We start from the raw sequence: 19,972 nt of genomic DNA on the forward strand, positions 1-19,972 counted from the left end.
GCTATGAATATTTATCTGAAGAATATTTCATACCCTTTTCCTTTATTCAAATCTAGAAGCGAAGTGTTTAAAGAGAATTTTTTAGTTTGTTCCGTGACGTACTGTATAAAAGGTTACCGTAGTTTGTTAAAGAAATTTAAGAAAAACTAGTAAATCTTTGCATTCCTCAAAAGAATGTTCACTTAAAAAGTTTGTGGATGTTGAATATAAATTACTTTAAAATAATAAATAAACAACCGAATCCATATACAAACCTTATTATACATTGCGATTGTGAAGTGTTCTACAGGTTGGAAACTTGGTTTCTCCTTCTACGTCCGAGGTACCTAGAAGATGAAAACAGGCACGGTTCCTCTGAAAATATTTTATTTAAAGTTTTCAAAATTTAAAAAATTTAATTTAAGTATAATATTTTGTACCGGTAAATAATTTTACGAAATAAATAGAACATTTTGTTTCGGCCGCAAATAAAGGTTTAAAAATATTTATAATTTAAATATTGTGAACGACGATGTTGAGCGTCTAATATATGAAACTATTTTTTAACAAGGTCAGCCATTATTTTTACAGATTGTTTGTTGAACATATATTTGCTAAATAACAAAAATTAGCGGTAAAACAATACTTTAAAACTTTCGCATTAATAGTCCAACCGTGTATTTTTTGTAATTACGTTACAAAGTTATTTTTATACAATCGGCATTGTTTTCCCGTATTTAAGATCAATAATTTGTTTTAATTAAAATAATAATGTGTTTATATCAGCCACCTAACATATTTTAACGCTATTATTTACACGAATAATTTATTTAGTTAAAAAACATAACACAAATACATATAAATTCACAAAAGCAGAATGAACTTTGTTTTTAAAATGTCAGTTTTTGTCACCTTAGAAATTCAACCGCGTTGGATCAATCATTTGTCAGCATGTACCCAGTTGCACCGCATATATTTGTAAAATCAAATATATGATTTTGTAAAAAAAGATTATGACCGGAGTAGAAATAAAACTGAATTTACAACAGATCAGGAAAAATGGTATGGGAGTCGCTTACAAATCTTTATAAAAAAAATTTTACGCATCTGATTTCTTCTGGCAAAATACCAAAGGATATAAATAGACAGATATGAAAACAAATTATAAAGAAATCCCCCCCCCACAATCGCTACTGGGGGGAGAATAATGCAACAAATTGTAGAATGACATTACTATGTGTTATGACAATACTCGCTAAAAGTTTATAACGCGTCGTTTTATTTTTATAATAGAAAATAAAGATATTAATATACTGCTTTATTCCATCTGTCCTGGTCTTCATAATTACGACCCTATAAAAAAACCACCTACTTACCGGGTGTGTTAACCAGAGTTTCCTTTCTCTGAAAGTAATAATGTATGTATTCTACAGCCAATTTTTCTAAAACAGTCAAGGTATCACCTGTACGGCTAAATTTCAGCTGCTTTTCAGCGGGCTTAGATTTAGCTAGCTGAAAAATTAAATAATCCTTATTCTCCTAAACACCCGATAATTTCTTTGTTTTACTTTACATTATTATCGTTACTTTGTATAATCATTTTTTAAGCGTGTTTAACAATTTTTTATTTATTCGCTTTATTTTCTGAAACTATAAATTTACAATTTCTTGTAAATCCTACCTCAAGAATTAGAAAAATAAAAAAAGGAAGTCGTCCAAATTTAATTTAGAAGTTTCCGATCTGATTATAAATTAAAAATCATATTTTTAAAAATATTATAATTTCTTTTATATAAGTTTAAATAATTAAAACAAAATGTTTTAAATTTATACATTAATGACAGATCATTACGTAAAAATAACTACATCCGTAATTAGTATTCTAATTTAAATTCGTAAGAGATGAAATAATTCAAAATGATGAAAAACATTCTATAATGTACCTGCCGGATGACAATTTTGTCTATTCTTTTTAAATAACAGTAATAATCAAATACGTTTTATGCATTGAACCAACCGATCCGTGAATCGTTTCTAAACTATATCTGAACCGGCACACAAAATAAATTAAAAGAAAAGTGTATGCAAAATGGAAATAATAGAAAAATAAAATTTTATCGGTTTAATAATAATTATAACCTATATAAACGCCGAGAATCTAAATACTAGTACGCTACAAGTTTATAAATCTCTATTCTAAAAATAACACATCAAAAATAAATTAAAAGACAGCTCTACATGTTAAATATAAAACTAATCTGCCTCGTAAAATTTAAAAACATAATAAAGATGAAAACATGAAATTTTTATAATAAACATGAATATTTCAGTTAGAAATAAATAGTCAGGGTCATCGAAATGTAAACACATTGTTAAAACTATCGTAAAATTATCAACAAAATAATGTGTTTTTAAATAATTAAACTTTGATTTGTTAATAGTTCATCGTTTTACAGTAAATTATTACGTATAGAATGTTTTGAAAATTGTACTGTTTAAATTTAGACGTTTATCTTTTAACGGGCAGCAGTAGTTGCTTCAATTTTAAAAAAGTGTTCTCACTCTCTCACTCTCGCTAGCAAACAGGTAACAAAAAACAAAAAAAAAACAGGTTTTACTTACCGCTAAAACCCAATTTCTAAAATAAAATCAGCAACCAGAACGGTATAATTAAACTGATATTTATAAATAAATTTAAAGAATTTCGTACATACAGATCTCAATAACAACAGATAAGTGTGTTACCCTGTGTGTATATAAAATAGAGAAAAACAATGGTACAAACATTGATCCGAATAACCTTTTATGTCCTTTTTCCGCTTTCGCTTTATCATCGCCAGGAACAAATATTAAAAAAAATCTGATGTGGACCTACATGACTTCTTGTACGCCTATTAATTTACACATACACATTTTTTTTTTTAAATGATAAGTACATGAAATTTTATTTCTTTAATAACTTCTGATTTTTTTATTTTTTTTATTGTCATTATTGAGTTACTGCTGTTTATAGTAAAATGTTATTTTACAATACGAAGTTAATAATTATTAATAAATCGATATATTTAAATAAAAAAAAGCAAAGGAAACGAAGTCGGATTCGAACCGATGTTACAATGTTTCCCGTTGTAACATCCCAATATTTCTTTAATTAAAATTTTATTTGGCTGTAACACTGGAACTAATGAAAATAAGTATAACTTATGAAATATCATTGTATAATTCTCAATAAGGGCTTATTACTGCAGTTAAGAAAACGTGTGAAAAACGTCAAGAGATTGGCTCGACGTTGAGAAAGACTTGTGGAATAAACGAGCTTCACAAGAAAAACTACGCATTTTTTCTCGTGCGAGAAAGTGAAGCCTGTAATGTTGGACCAAGCTTCAAGACGGGAGTTGGAGATTGTATACTGTAAGGTAGGGCTATTTCTGTGTTTAGGGTTTTTTGGTTATTTTTTTCGGTTTAGTTGATTTGGAGCAGTCGGTGTATATATTCGTAACAAATTTCATGATTTTTGGATAACGGACAGACCCTTTATAACGATTTTTCTCGAATAGTGTTTTATTCGATAAGAAGTGTGTAGTATTAAGCGTAAATAACCTAATCGCGTGGTTAAAATAATTCTACGTCGATTTACAGGATCAAACAAAATAGTGACGTCAATATTTTCGACGTAAACAAAGATTTAAAAACCAAGTGCGGTTTATTGAATCGTGGCTCGAGTAGGACAGGAGGTAGCTCGCGAGCCTAGGTCGCTCTGCTCCTCCCGTATTCAAGAGCGGAGGAATCGGAGCGTTCCGTTGACGGCTTGCGGAACCCTCAGGGCTGAGATATCGCGGAGTGAAGGACAAGGATTACTTATCCGCAGCTTTATAGGCTAGGGCTTGCGGGTAGCGTCCTGGTGAAACGAGCTATGGGGGCAGACAACTGCCACGGCACCCAGGGGCGACTGAAGAGATGCCTAACGGCGATTACTGGTTGCCCCGTTGGTGTATAAAAAACTGAAGAAAAAAAAGAAAAAAGTAGAAAAGAAACTTTTCCAGCGTTCACGAGGTAAGCTAACAGAATTTTTTTAAGCGTTTAGCTAATTACTAGGGGGTAATTACCCGACTCTACCGAACTTAGCTGTAAAGGCGGCCCGGGCTCGGTCCGATACGATATTGGACGTATACAACGTCTGCCTAAGAGAGAGCATTTTCCCAGGAAAATTGAGAACACAGAGACTAGTCCTTGTGCAAAAGCCTGGAAATGACACGGAGCTGCCCTCATCATACAGACCTCTCGTCATGATCGACGCTCTAGCCAAGCTGTTTGAACGGATGATTCAGCGGAGATTAGAAAATGCGATTGAAGAAAAGGATGGCCTCTCCGAGAATCAATATGGTTTTCGGAGAGGTAGATCGGCTCTTGATGCGGTGGCTGCTGTCCGTCGAATAGCTGAAGGGATCATCAGGGAAGGAGAAAACCAGATCAGAGGCAGTTTATGCGTATCGGTGACTCTTAATGTGAGAAACGCCTTCAACAGTGTCTCACACGCTGCAATAAGTAGGCCCTTCATAACTCGCAGAGTTCCTCCGTATATAATAAAATTTATAATGTCGTATTTGACCGGGCGCACGCTGTGAAGTGAGAACGGGATAGTGGAGCGAATCGTCGAAAGGGGAGTTCCGCAGGGATCGGTATTTGGACCGACTTTATGGATATTGTATACGACGGGGTATTCCGGCTCCCGCTCCCCCAAAGGTTTTTTACTAGGCTATGCTGATGATCTGGCCCTCGTAACTGAAGCCAAGAACAGGAGAGAGAATCAGTCGAGAAGATAACCGATGTTTTCAACACAATAAGCGGTTGGATGAACGACCAACCCGCTCGAAAAGACGGGTTGATCTTTTCGACCAACCGTCGAATCTTGTCTGTCCAGACAAGAATCGACGAAGACGATACGATAATTTATGTTTTTTCTATGTATATATTGTGTGACTTTTTTCTTTGTTTGTAGTATGTAGTTTCATAATCTGTTTTCTGTATCTTGATGTACGGTGATATATCTTGTTTGCTGTTTTTTGCGTAACCGATGTGTTTCTGTTGATTTTCCTATTACGATGCGATTGCACTATGACGTATGCGTGTGTGAGCGGGCGTGTAACCCCCCTTCCAGAAGGAATGCTTTGTTAGCGGTTTCAGAAAGGGCGGTAGTCAAACGCATATTAATAACATTTTGCGGCACCTGTTAGCGAGCCCGATACTGCTTAGGCGTCCGTAAATGGGATTCCCCACCTCTTAGAAGAAGAATCACTTCCTAAAGTTTGGCTTCACCTTTTAAGGGCACGCTGTATCTATAAATATATATATTGTTTAATCCAATTATACCCCAAGATTAAGGGAAATCGCTTACAAATTTAAAACAACAGAAAGCACGATTCGCCTGAAAAGTGTAACTTCTTTTGCCGCCTAAAGTTCACAGGTAACAGTATCAAAGGACACAGTATCTCACAAAAATACGATATATGTTTAAAATTCCTCCAAAATAATGTAGAATCAAAACTCGCCAACCGTCTCATCGATCTAAGTCGTAAATTCAAATCTAACTGACTACAACTGGATTGAATGTCAGACAACAACAACAACAACAACAACAACAACAACAAATGGACAAATTAATTTTAAAGTATATGTTTTTGTAACTCAAAAACAAAAACCATCAGCAATAACATCGTTCGAAATTGTTGTTAACAACAATCTTTTCTGCTAAGATATTATAGTTTCTGCGTTTAGCACCGCCTACCTTACTTAGCTTCATTCTTTTACCTCTTGTCGACACGTTTTGAACCACTCAACTGTCAAAACTTACAGTACAATACATTTTGACAATAGAGCGGTTCCAAAACAGGTCGACAAGAGATAAATGAAGCTAAGAGAGGTAAGCAGTGCTAAACGTAGAAACATCAGTTTACATCAGTGTGAGAACAGCAGCAGCAGACACTGAAGATAGCTAAAAAATTGATCGCAAGAATTTGGTTTTTTAAAACAATGTATTTCATAGATTTAATTGGTTCTTTGTCTAAAAATAGCGTTAGATAATTTTCAGTGCGAACACCATTATTAACAAACATAATTTCAAATTCCCATTTATAATACATCTTAACTTTGCCGTTTCTAAATTTTTATATTAAAACTACACAAAACAACATCCACAACAAGATATATAAACGATTCGTTTAAAACAGTCGTCTTTTCTAAAAATTAAAACTTTTTTCTAGGCAAATTATTTTGTATATTTTTACTACCTCCTTGTACGAAGAAAAGGAAATATTTTCATCGCGAAAAATTTCGGTTTTCAGATTTCAGCGAAAATAACCATTTTGACCATCTCTGAATTCATTTTGACTAGTTTCGGCGTGACGACTGTACGTACGTACGTATCTCGCATAACCAAAAAACGATTAGCCGTAGGATGTTGAAATTTTCCATTTAAAACTGTTGTAACATCACGTTGTGCACCTCCCCTTTTGATTGCAATCAACTAGACCAAAAGTATCCAAAAAAAAACCGATAATTCAAAACAAATTTGAATTTTGGATTTTTTCTTACCTGCAGTAATAAGCCTTCATCGAGAGCTTTTCAACTATGAATCATAAGCGGTACTTATTTTCAACGGTTCCAGAGTTATAGCCAAATGAAACTTAATTAATGAAATATTTGAATCTATAAGGGGAAGGCACATCGGTTCGAAACACTTCAGTTTTTTTTTTTTTTAAATATAATAATTTAACTTCTGATTGTAAAGACATTTTTACAATAAGTAATAATTCAATAATAACAATTAGAAAAAAAATGAAAAAATAACAAGTTATTAATGAAATATAATTTTATGTACTCTTCATTTTAAAAAAATGTGTTAATGTAACTTAGCAGCTTGCAAGGAAGTCATGTAGTGTCCACATCAGATTTTTTTATGTCGGTACGTAAATAAGATACTTTTAGTATATTAACAATTATTTATATAATAAATATGTTAAAAGTAAGACTAAACTATATTAAAAGTAGAATAAAGTAAAACACCGATATAAAAAAACAGGATGGCTATTTATAATATAGTTAAATTTATAATGTTATATTATAAGTATGTAATACTTATAATTTTAGGTTAACCGATATAAGAATTGACTGATCAAAAGTAAGGAACAAAATAATGGTAAAAGGTTACAAGATAACAAAATAACTATATAAAATTATATAACAGAAAAAAATGGGCATTGATGAAGGACTATCCCAGATATGGAATAGGGCTCAAATCAGAAAAGGTAAAAAATTAATAAACTTCATTTACGTCCAAGTACTCGGTTGACGGTTAAAAATTAAAAAAAATTATATAATATTTTAGAAACTGATAAAACAGAAATTTATATTTAAGAAAAGAATTTTCAGCTTATTTGTGTAGTAAAGACTGAATATTCAACCGTTCTCACTCTAATAAGGTTCATTTTAAAAAAGTAATCAAATTTTGATTTGTTAAAATAGTCAATTTTTTTAGATAAAGATGTGCAATTCCAACCCCGAATTTAACAACACTGCATTTAGACAGAAGTAATTAACAAAATTAAAAATATTTTAAATCGAATGGTTAAAATAATACGTTAGAAAAGAAATCGATAAAATTTCCGATTTTTATGGCTAGGTTGATTTCTTGAAAAAGAGATAATTGTATATATTCAATAAATTATTTCTAATAAACTAAAAACCAACCGTACAATTATTATGGACGATAAAATTTTCCTTAAGTTGAAGCTCCAAATCTTGTTAATACGTAAATATTACATATAGAAATATTTAATAAAAGTTTATAAAAAATTAATTTTTCCAAATCTATTGGAGAAATGTATTTCAAAATAATGATGTCATGTACCGAAATACATAGACGTAAACGACGATGATCAGAAGCCGGTTTCATTTTGAATAAGGTAAAGATGAGATATTATTTCGCAGTTTCTTCTATTTCATATTACCTTCAGAAGTGCATTCAACAACATTCACCCTAACCCTAGTAGGAAAAGACACCCGCCATGTGACGATCCTGGTTGCCACACCACCCCCTCATTCCGAGCACTGATGGGGTTTACTGGAGGTCATCTTTCAGACCCGTTAAACTCTCTCTTTTTCCTGTTTAGCCTCCGGTAACTACCGTTTAGATAATTCTTCAGAGGATGAATGAGGATGATATGTATGAGTGTAAATGAAGTGTAGTCTTGTACATTCTCAGTTCGGCCGTTCCTGAGATGTGTGGTTAATTGAAACCCGACCGCCAAAGAACACCGGTATCCACGATCTAGTTTTCAAGACCCGTTAAACTTGATAATACTAAACGGTCGTCGGTTTGGCCTTTGTAAGAATGCCACCGATGCAAATGCCTCGACAGACTCTTCTATCAGTATATTTACAACCTATCAACTTCGTACGGCAGCGTAAAACTAAATGCGAAAATAAACCGACCGATAGCATTTTACGCAAAATTAATCGATTCGCTGTAAAAATAAACTGCGTGTGAATTTAAAAAATATTCTGCGATAAAACAAAACTGAAGGTTTAGAAATATTTTAGGCGTACTGACGAATAGCAGTTTAAAATTTAAATAATATTTCACAATTTTAAAACAGAAGCGAACAGTCGTAATAATCCGGCGTTAAAGAATGAAATTATGAAACGGCAGTTACTATTTTTATTTTTTGTTTGTACTTTATTTTTCGTCTTCAAACTGCTTACAGTATGTAAATGCGGTTAACGTCAAAAAAGTAAGGTTGTCCTCATCGATATACCATTACGAATTAAAAAATGCTTCTGCAACACTCGGTCAAATCGCGGGGTACAAACCGGTACACATCATCCTCAGAAACTTCCATTACATAAGCGTTACGTTATTGCGACGACCGGAAAAATACAAACGATAAATTTAATACCGATCTTAATTATCAAATAATTAATAAATAAGCAAAGTTAACTATATAGGCAACCGACTATTTAGTGCACACCTAACCCTGATTTTAACATATTTCAGTAACAGAAAAGTATATTTTGAAAACTGAAAAATTTTGCTTTGTTTTACAGATTAACATTTTCAGTCCCGCTCTTTCATTTTACACATTTTAAGAATCTTATTAGTTACGCCGCAACCACTTTAAGCTCTCAAATTTTTCAACTTCATCTTCCTTTTGTTTAAATAATACTGGAAATTAAAATTTTACGTTCTACAAAATAACGAATCGATCTGGTGATTTTTTTGTTTTGTTAACGGTACAAGATGTAAAAAACTTTTTCCAAATTTTGCAGGACATTACAATTTTTTACCCGCCAGAAGAATCGGTATCATTTCTAACAAAACTAATTTTCATCTTTTTCTTAATATTTGGTACTTACGTATTAAAGCCACCACAGCTACAGCTTTATTTAAAAACAAAGTAGTCGATCGGATTTCGGTGGAAAATGGGCCCATATAGAGTTTAACATACATTCAAAACAGTCTCTTTATTAATTTTAATAAATGGTTATTTGTATTTATTTGGAAGTGAAACTTGGACAATCGGAGTATTTGAGAAGAAAAGATTAGAAGCTTTTGAAATGTGGTGCTATAGGAGAATGTTAAAAATCAGACGGGTGGATAAAGTAACAAATGAAGAGGTATTGCGGCAAATAGATGAAGAAAGAAGCGTTTGGAAAAATATAGTTAAAAGAAGAGACAGACTTATAGGCCACATACCAAGGCATCTTGGAATAGTCGCTTTAATATTGGAAGGACAGGTAGCAGGAAAAAATTGTGTAGGCAGGCCACGTTTGGAATATGTAAAACAAATTGTTAGGGATGTAAGATGTAGAGGGTATACTGAAATGAAACGACTAGCACTAGATAGGGAATCTTGGAGAGCTGCATCAAACCAGTCAAATGACTGAAGACAAAAAAAAATATTTATTTATGTAATTTAACCAAACTTAACCTAAAAAATTACGAGTAATAATTGTTTTTTTCATTTTTTTTAAATTATCACGTTAATCTTATATAATCAAGACAAATTAGCTTCAGTAAATGAAAAATTTAAGTGTTGTCTAATAAACAAGACTATTTATTAAAATAGTAAGTATTGTTAAGGTTATCTTCATAACCGTAATATGCTTTTTGCTTACCTGAGATTATACGAATCGCAAATTACTTTTGAAAATGTCAAAACCGTTCTTAAGAATAATGTCACTTACGCCGAGTTTACAATGAAAAGTGAGGAATGAAACGGTTTCCCATTTCCCTTAACTCGGCCGAATATACTATTATAGTTGCCAAGTCGACCGGTATAGATATTATATTCAGCCACACAAATGATTAAAGATATAATCGACTCGTTACTTTTAGAGAAAGGCGCTGGTTTTACTTTAACCGTTATATATATTTCTAAACGAAATAATATTAACGTAAACATAAAATAACTTTTAAAAACTTAATACATAAAACTAATGACAGGCTATTAAAATACAATTACAGGGTACGTATCTTAAACTAACCTTAACCTGTTCAAACCTTCCCGTAAAAAAAAATTACCGATACATCAGTAAATTTTTAAACGATTCCCGATTTATCAACTGTTCATTCGACAAAACAAAATTAACGTATAAAAAAATATACATAAAAGTTTAAAAACTTACGGTAGATAAAATCACTTTTTAAACTGTATGCGATTACAACACACTCGACTGTAAAAAACGTACGTAATTAACGAACATGTTAACGCCATTATATTAAGTTAAAAAAAAGAAAAAACATTATAGAATGATAATAAATAGTACACCAACGCACTATGCGGCGATGTGTTATGACAAACTGCACACAATATTTAAATAAACAACGGCAGAAAATTAATGATCGGCGAGTAGCATGCAGCGATCAAAAACAAACTGAGTGTACAAGGACAAAATACTTAGTATCGTACGGTATGTGTTCAAACAACGAATAACAGCCGTGTAGTTTAAACTCATCTTCGTGTATTTCCGTACCGAAGCCGAGCGTATCCTCTGCCGACATACGTGCATGCGTTAATTGGAAGCGACACTGATTAACTTTCTGCATTATAAATATTATCCCTCTTGTTCTAGTGTTATCGTTATGAAGTGATGCAACAGGATAAGTGTTTTTGAAAGTTTGTCGTTTAACGTTATTCATTATGCGTTTTTACAACGTGACTTCTGTTAGAGTAGTATTACAACGAAGACATTTTGAAAATTAACATTTGCTTGTTAGTACGTGAGAATACGCGTTCTCAGAAAAACAGCAACGACAAATAAAAAAATTAAATTATTTTCTTATTATTAAATTAAAAAAAGCTATCTTTGATGTAAATTAGTACGATTAATGAAGACAGATTTCTAATAGATAACAAATTAAATTTATTACATCTGCTAAAAAAAAAATTCAACGTTATTACTCTGTTAATATTTAAATAACAATTATTACAGATACATGAATTTTCAGCACATTCTTTAACAGAGTAAATAATTATGTATTAAGATATTAATTAATGGCTTTAAAATTACTTTACTTTGGACAGATTTATTTATTTATATAGCTAATAAGATACATAATGAAATGGTTATAGTAATGTAATAAGATATATCATTATTATTATAATAACTATTTTATTGTGTATAACTACTAACTCTTCTTTTTTAATCGTGTATCTCTGTTCCAAGATTTTCTTTGTTCCTTCCACGCAGGAGCTGAAACTAGTTTGTTTTTGTTAGCCGTTGAATAGCACGCAATATCGATTGAATCCATGGATCGATCGTCATAGACAAATAGTTATACGTACACCAAATTTTGGTATGCGTTTGGGTCCTGCAAACGGGACACATTTAAACGGGACAGTTAAAACATTAGATGCTTGAACTGTTCTTTTTAAAATGCGTTATTAGTTAAGTAAAATACTAAACGGTTTTAAATAAATTATGATAATTTTACAGCAAGATTATTAGGGATTTTAAACTCGAGCTTACTTTTAAAATATAACCGTAATTAAAACAATTCTTCGTAAAAAAAATGTTTTGTTCCATGAGGCATCCGACATAAAATATCGGCTATGATGTAAGAGTTTGGGTCCTTCAGCTGCATCAACAATCAAGATCCCTTGACATCACCTGTTCGTTCTCGATCAAAATACGTTTCTACTTTCAGGAACAAACAAAAATATTTAACGTAGTCAAAGAGATTTTCAGCACTCGTTGAAAATACACTATCTAATTTAAAATCTTTGCTACATTTCTTCAGTTATTTTGAAAATTCTCTTCTGCCGTTTCCTAGAACTCATTTTTATTTGAACACGGGAACCGGAAGGGTCATTTATCACCCGAGGCTTGACCGGCAGGATTATTCTGTTGGTTGTACTACAGATGAATTACAGCTCAAAGTAAATTAAAAAATTCTTTTTAATACAATATATTGAGACGTTGAAACTATTCAGGACCGTGATATAAGTCCCCGAAAATAAACTAACCTAACAAAGGCGTAATCCATCAATCAGAAAAAATAAACACCCATGCGCGCGCGTGTATTTTTTCACGCGCGCACGAGAATTTGAAAATTTAAAAACTGGAAGAAATTAAGCGGTAAAATTTGAAAACATCATTTGTTTATCGCAATAATAATCATTTTGTTATTTTTCAGAAAGCATTCTAATTCCAGGGATTACTCAATCCGTATGATTTTTAAAACAAATTCTACGACAAAAGGTTAATAAATGTATTAATCTCATTGAATTTCACACCCTTTATACTTACATTTACTTGTGCTAGGGAACTCCAAATTAACATGAAGCGGTATATTGCGATATTTTAACGCATTTTTTTTTTGGTTTAATCTGTTCTAATTTAAAAATCTCAGTAATATAATTAACACGCTAGTCCATCCTCTTGCACCCTTGAAATTGTCACATTTTAATCGTTCTTTATCAAAAGACATTTCAAGGGCAAATAAAACGCTATTAGGCTTGTTTGGCCCTCCAGCACTTTAGGGGTTTTTATTAATTAAAGAAGGTGAAATATACGAGCTAAAAACACTGTTTTAACATTTTTTCTGACGTGAAGTGCAATATAACAAATAAATTGCATTCCATCGTATTAGTAAACAGGTTCACTTACCGTTACCTCCAGTTCCCTTTTATCGAACAAAAATTACATATTGGTATAGTTAATCGATTTTTTCCCAAAACTTTAACGTATCAAATACTTGAGCTCCATCGCCCGTTCAAATTTCCTAGGATCTTTAGCAGCTTCTTTAACAAAAATTGAAATTCAACCTTTGTTTATACAAATACTAGCCGACCCCGCAATGCTTTGTTATTACTAGATTTGAGTACGTATTAAATTAACGCGATTGAAAGTTTGATAAACATTAAAAAACTGAACCGTTACGGGACAAAATTTAACCTTTCACTTTAACCGGTTTTCCTTTTTTCCTATTTCTCTGTTTCCCTGTTCCCTATTTCTTTCCCCATTTTCCCGAACGTAAATCGGTCCAGTAATTTTTTAGTCCACAGCGGACACACGTGCGAACATCGCCTCTTATATACATAAAAGAAAGTCGGCGTGCATTTGTTTCTTTGTTTCGTAAATATCCCGACACCAGCGCCACCTAACGGGTATAGTTTTTGCAAAAATTTTTCTTTTCTCTTTATTAATATATATTCTGACTAAGAGCCAAATCGGACCGTAAATGCAATTTTTCCAAACATCTTAACCCCGGCATCATCTTGCGGGTCCATTTTTTCCGTGTGACATATGAATGAGCCAAATCGGATTATAAATTCAAGTTTTCAAAATATCTCGACCCCAGCGCTTCCTAGCGGGTCCATTTTTTACAAAAAATATTTCTTTTCGCGTAATTAATATAAGTTCTGAATACGAACCAAATCGGACCGTAAATACATTTTTCGAAATATCTCGACCGCAGTGCCACCTAGCGAGTTCAAACTAATTCAGAAACCTTCGCGGGCGTGTCCACAACTCACCGGTTTCTCATCGCTATCGGATGAATGGCATAGGAACTCATACGGGATAAACATATATTCGTATAAAAAAAATTGAAAAACTAGTAATATTCTGAACGATAAAAAGATAATAGAACTTGTTGCCACCCGTCCCCCAGCAGTGGGAAATTAATGAAAAATATATAATTTTTAGTTAAATTGTTCTTTGTTGGCAGTCTTCCATTATGAAAATCTCATTGATGTTGTAATTAGTATTAAAATAATTAATTGTAGTTTTGAAATAAAGATATAAAATCAATATTTCGTTTAAATATTTTTTTACTCTTTTCTTATCGCAGTGAAAAAAAAATTACTTAATGAAATTGTATCCTTTTGGAATGCATTGTTAATTTTTTGTTAGCCAAATAATAGCAGTGGTTCTTAATATTAATGAAATTAATTAGGGAAGTTAATCTGAAACATTATTTTCATTATTCTCTATTAACATAAAATATTTACGGGACGGAATTGTACGCCTTAATGAAAAAAAAAAAAAACAAAAAAAAACAGTAATTCATTTGTTAATATGAATTTAAACAAAACAAAACTGCGTAAAAAAACATTACGGAATTTTAAATGTTCATCAATGAAACAATTTATTTGCTCATGAATCATTTTATAAAAAACATAATTTCATAAAGTACATAAAAAACATTTTAGCGAAAAGCTTTTACCATGCGACTTACAAATGCACATGACAAATATTAATTAAATTGTGCTTTATACCAAACCGACTTTAGAATTTTGTTTTCTAGAAATTAATGCCTTCTATGATTAGATTATAACAATAATAATTATTCATAATCAAAACCGCCAAGTGAAAAAGAGCAATAATAAAAATTTGATTATAATATTTTTCGAACGGCATGATAATGCCTGTTCTTAGATGATGTATTACAATAAGAAGATTTTTAAATGTACAGTTCAAAAAATATATAAAACAGACAAATACAGCAACATAAAAACAGGGCAAAAATATATTTTTAAAACAAAGAAATTACAAAAAATCATAATCGTTTTGTTAATAGAAAACATAAAATCTTAATTTAATGTAAAGAAAAGAGAATGCGTTATAACCTATTACCCTAAAACTGTAATATAATAGTAAATCAGTGTTTCAAAATTTCAAAAATTCAACAAAATATTTCACAACTAAACAGAATTATTCATCTCGGCTACAGATTTCTTTATATCGGCTACTGATTTTTTTAAATCGTCTACAGATTTCTTTATATCATCTACTGGTTTTACCTTTATATCGTCTACTGATTTTAGATCGCTAGGAAAATTCTTTTCAAAATATTCTTTTGCGGCTTTTGGGTCAGGTTTCATAGCAGTTTCACCAGGTTTCCAACCGGCCGGACAAACTTCTCCGTATTTATCAGTAAACTGAAAAGCTTGAACCAAACGTAAAGTTTCATCGATAGAACGACCGACTTGAAGATCATTAATCGTAATTTGACGTAAATATAGTTTTTCATCGATAATAAACAAACCTCTATACGGTACACCGGTATCTTCATTTAAAACTCCATATTGTTTTGAAACTTTACCGGATTTATCAGAAAATAACGGTATAGTCATATTACCGATTCCACCATCTTTTCTCGGCATGTTAACCCATGCTAAATGACAAAACTCGCTGTCAGTAGATATAGCAATAATCTCGCAATTAACAGCACGAAATTCATCGATTCTATCTGAAAATGCAATCAATTCTGTCGGACAAACAAATGTAAAATCTAACGGATAGAATAACAATACGACATACTTTCCTTTATATTTAGACAAAGATAATTCTTTAAATTGTCCATTACTTACAGCCGTTCCAGAAAATAATGGAGCCTCTTTCTGTATGTTTGGTACTTGCATCGTAAAAGAAACTAATTACAGATTAATGTAAATTACGGTAAGCGAATAAGCTTTTAACGTAATAATTATTATGAACTAAACAAAATACAATGCAGCCACCGTATTTTATAACAAAAACATATGGTTTTTATAATTAATTTCTTATTCTTTTATTTTAATAAAAAGTAATTTTTTGGGGAAAAAATTAATTAAAAAATAAACATAAAATTTAAGATAAGTTCAATAATAACATTATATAAACGATTGTTTATATAATTATATATAATCGTAATCTGCTCTATGAGCAATAATTTTTACGCTTAGATATACCAGACTAGGCCGATAAATTTTGCACACTAGCGTGCTACACGGAGACAATAGGTACTATCGAGTCGATTTGGAAGTCGAGAGTTCCATCGTTCAAGTACTAGTAAATCCGGTTATTTTTACGTGGATTTGAATAATAGATCGTGGATACCGGTGTTCTTTGGTGGTCGAGTTTCAATTAACCACACGTGTCACGAACGATCGAACCGAGAATGTACTAGACTACACTTCATTTACACTCGTACATATCATTCTCTGAACGGTAGTTCCGGAGGCTAAACAAGAAAAAGAAGGTACTATAGAGTTGGGCGTGGCAGAACGATAGCTAAAATTCCCCTCTACAAACCAGCGATGCGTTGAAATCCGTTTACCGGTTTGTTTTCAGTAGCAGTTAAAATGGAGTCTAGTACGGCCAATATGTCAACACGGTTAAAACAGCGCGCAGTGATCGAACTTTTAACGGCAGAAAATGTGAATCCTACGAATATTTCTCATCTTTTAAAAGCGGTTTGCGGTAGTGAAACTGTTGACAGGTGGGCGTAGAAATGTAACGGATCGACGATGATGAAGGTGAAGGAGAAGGGAACGTGAAGTTGGTAAAGCGACAATTGAGGACGCACCTCGCAGCGGACGACCGGTTTTTATTACTGACGAGAAACATCCAAAGGAGGTGGACGATTTGCTTCGAAGCGACCGGCAAATCACCCAGTAACGCATCGCTATTCAGCTAGACATATCTAAAGAAGGAGTACACCATATTATCGAGCGATTGGGTCGCCGTAAAATCTACGCACGATGGGTACCGCGTAAACTAACGGAAGAACGCAAGCAGCGTAGTGTCGAATGTTGGGAAGAACGTTTACACCGCTATCGTGTCGAAGGAAACAACTTCCTTTTCAATATTGTGACCGGAGATGAGAGTCGGGTACACCATTACAACCGGGAAGAAAAAAAGGCAAAGCACAGAATACAGACATTACGAATAGCCAAAACCCAAAAAATTCAAAACTCGGCGAAGAGTCCTTTTGACGGTGTTTTGAGACGCCAAACGCGTTTATGTGACCGAGCATCTGGAACATGGGACGACTGTGAACTTCGAACGGTGCATCGAGACATTAAGACACCTCAGGCGACGAGTGTGCCGCGTTCGAAAGGCATCCGCCACACTCGCTTCCGTGCGATTTCCACTTCTTCTCTCATCTCAAAGGTAATCACAACACCACCCACGATGAGGTGAAGTAAGCTGTGGCCTCTTGGATCCGAGAAACACCGCCAGAATTTTTCGGTGATGGATGTAAAAGCTTGTCACTCGCTGGGAAAAGTGTATCGGTGTAAACGGGAATTACATAGAAAAATAAATACTGCATTTTGTAGCTAAAGTATTGTACTTTTATTTCATTCCCGTGTTACACGTGTACGTGAAAAATTTATCCGCTGAGCCTCGTACATACCACTTTATAAATAGTCTTGTGTGTATGTACTTACTGCTTAGTATATGTTACTATTTTTGAAACGTTTAGTAGTCATAATGTCACAACCGCATAGACTACTACATATAATTTCTACTAGTATGTAATGTACGTCGGTATTTTGGTTTAAGAATCTAATTGGCTTACAGAATAGCCAAAAAATGTTAAAATCGTAAGGCAATTTGTCTTAAAACTTCTTCACGTATCGTTTTAATTTTTTCCCCGATAACGCTATACTTTTAAACTTCAATTTTTAGATGTTCCATCGCCGATCATTTCCATAATTCACACAAACATTTCAAAAGAATTTCTTTTTAAATCTAAATTTCTGTTTGACGGTAGCAGATCTTTCTTCCTGAAAATACTATATAAGAAAGAAAACTTCAACTAATTACATCTTAATAAACAATGCAAACGTAAAAATATAACGAAAATGAGGAAAAAGTGCATTAAAAAACTGGAAATAAAGGAATAAAAACTAATTAAATTTTAAGTAATTCATTTTAATACTGTGTGTTCTAATTTATTTATTTACAAATGGAAAAAAAAAAACAACAAACACATTAAATTTTAAAATATACATGAAATTGTATATTATAATTAATATTACATAATAGTAATAATATATACAATAATACACTAAGAAACTTTTTTTTAAACATAATTAATTTATTGTTACTATTATTAATTACTTTAATTATAATACATTTACCTAAACTAAATTATTTCTTTTAATATATCAGTTGGTTAATACTTTAAGCGATGTGAATATTTATTATAATGCAAGAGCTCTTATTAATTAATGTTATTATACTTACAAATAAGTAATTACTTTAATTATAACAATATAATATTTGAACACAATAATTATAATTATATAACGATACAAGATCGCATTACCTTAAAACATACTGTTATGTATTTTCATTTTCTATCTATCGATAAAAATACTAGATAAAATTTGTTTAAAATAATACTCCAAATGTAACTTCCTGCATTTTATATGTATATATATATTCTCAAGTATAATAAATAAAACAGGCACACGATGTAAAAACAAATTACATTTATTAAGTGCTAATAGGTCAAACTAATTTATAATGTAATTATCAGATTATTACTTCATTAATAACGGTTCTGTTAAAGATTAATGATATACCACCCGATATTTTTTTTCTTTTTTCACACCGCTTTAATGATATAATTAAAAACTCTATTTTATGTTTACAAAGTTTTTATTTGTATAAAAAGTGAATTTGCATAGGTCTCAATTTCCTCTAGAAATTAAAGCTAATGCGATACGGTATTCGACTCGAAGATACGTTTTATACTGGTAACATAAGTTGTGCAAGACATTTTTATACTTTAAATTGGATATCACAGGAAAGTTTTAAATACTGAAGTAAGTACAGACCGATATAAAATTACAATTATAACAAAAAAACAGGGACGCTACTATACTGTGCAAATTAATTGGGCCAAGCTATTTTTTTCTCTAAATAATTATGCGATCGGCAATTATATCTGAAACTGCCTTAAACTGGTTTTGTCTACTTCGAGGTGGTGCGACTGTTCGAACTTGACAATACGAAAACAGTTTGACCGGTTTTAAAGTAGAAGTAGTTACCTTAGTTTCAGTTATGACCCTTTGAGTGTGGCAGGTTGATGTTTGTTTTTGCGCTCTGTGTAATACATTTTGTTTTCGCGTTTAAAAATGGATATTACTCCGAGGAAGCGTGAAAAAAATGATCGTTTTTAAAGATCACACTTCTACGACGGCGAGAGATATCGCTTCTGCAGTCGGTATATACGAATCAAGCGTATCAAGAATTCTAACATTGAAAAATCTCCAATAAAGGAGAGGAAAATGCACGTGCAAACGGAATACTACTCCAAGAGTAGATAAAATTCTAATAAGAAATAGTAAAATTGATCCAAGTAAAACAAAAGAGATTTATTGGCGACCGGCTTCGATGTTAGTAGTTCAACCGTACGCCATAGGCTTCCGGAAGCTGGCCAGAAGATCAATGAAAAAAACAACTTTTAACTCCTAAAACGAAAAAAAAAACACGTAGGATAAGCCCAAAAATATAAATCATCGACTGCCGATGACCGGAAGAAGGTAATTTTTTGTGATGAAACTCATTTATTCATGCAAGGTTACAAAGCAAATGTCACGAGACGAGGTAACAGTCAATCTTTGAGACCTGAGACACGCCCGACAACCTGTAAAAACACCCTCTAAAGCAGATGGTTTGAGGTTGTTTTCAAGACGAACGGCACCGGAAGCTT

General features: G+C 32.2%; 2 protein-coding genes across 4 annotated transcripts in view; both read right to left on the reverse strand.

Moving 5' to 3' along the window:
* LOC142331061 (protein qui-1) overlaps window positions 1–11,141 on the reverse strand; it is an 889,030-nt gene extending 877,889 nt beyond the window's left edge. For 2 of the 3 annotated variants that reach the window (XM_075376703.1, XM_075376704.1), the window contains exon 1: window positions 10,663–11,141. The gene's annotated coding sequence lies outside the window, so the exon portion shown is untranslated. Of the gene's footprint in view, window positions 1–254; window positions 289–10,662 lie in introns of those variants that run through there. The other variant, XM_075376705.1, reaches the window with a different exon arrangement.
* Window positions 11,142–15,185: 4,044 nt separating this feature from the next.
* On the reverse strand, window positions 15,186–17,645 carry LOC142330919 (peroxiredoxin 2-like). Its single transcript, XM_075376387.1, has 2 exons — window positions 17,630–17,645; window positions 15,186–15,916 (listed from the first exon to the last, which is right to left on the reverse strand). Exon 2 carries the CDS (start codon window positions 15,903–15,905, stop codon window positions 15,186–15,188), a length of 720 nt encoding a protein of 239 aa, XP_075232502.1. The 5' UTR covers window positions 15,906–15,916; window positions 17,630–17,645.
* Between the last annotated feature and the right edge of the window lie 2,327 nt (window positions 17,646–19,972).

Source organism: Lycorma delicatula, chromosome 10, assembly GCF_047948215.1.
Source record: "Lycorma delicatula isolate Av1 chromosome 10, ASM4794821v1, whole genome shotgun sequence".
In the NCBI taxonomy this organism is placed as follows: domain Eukaryota; kingdom Metazoa; phylum Arthropoda; class Insecta; order Hemiptera; family Fulgoridae; genus Lycorma; species Lycorma delicatula.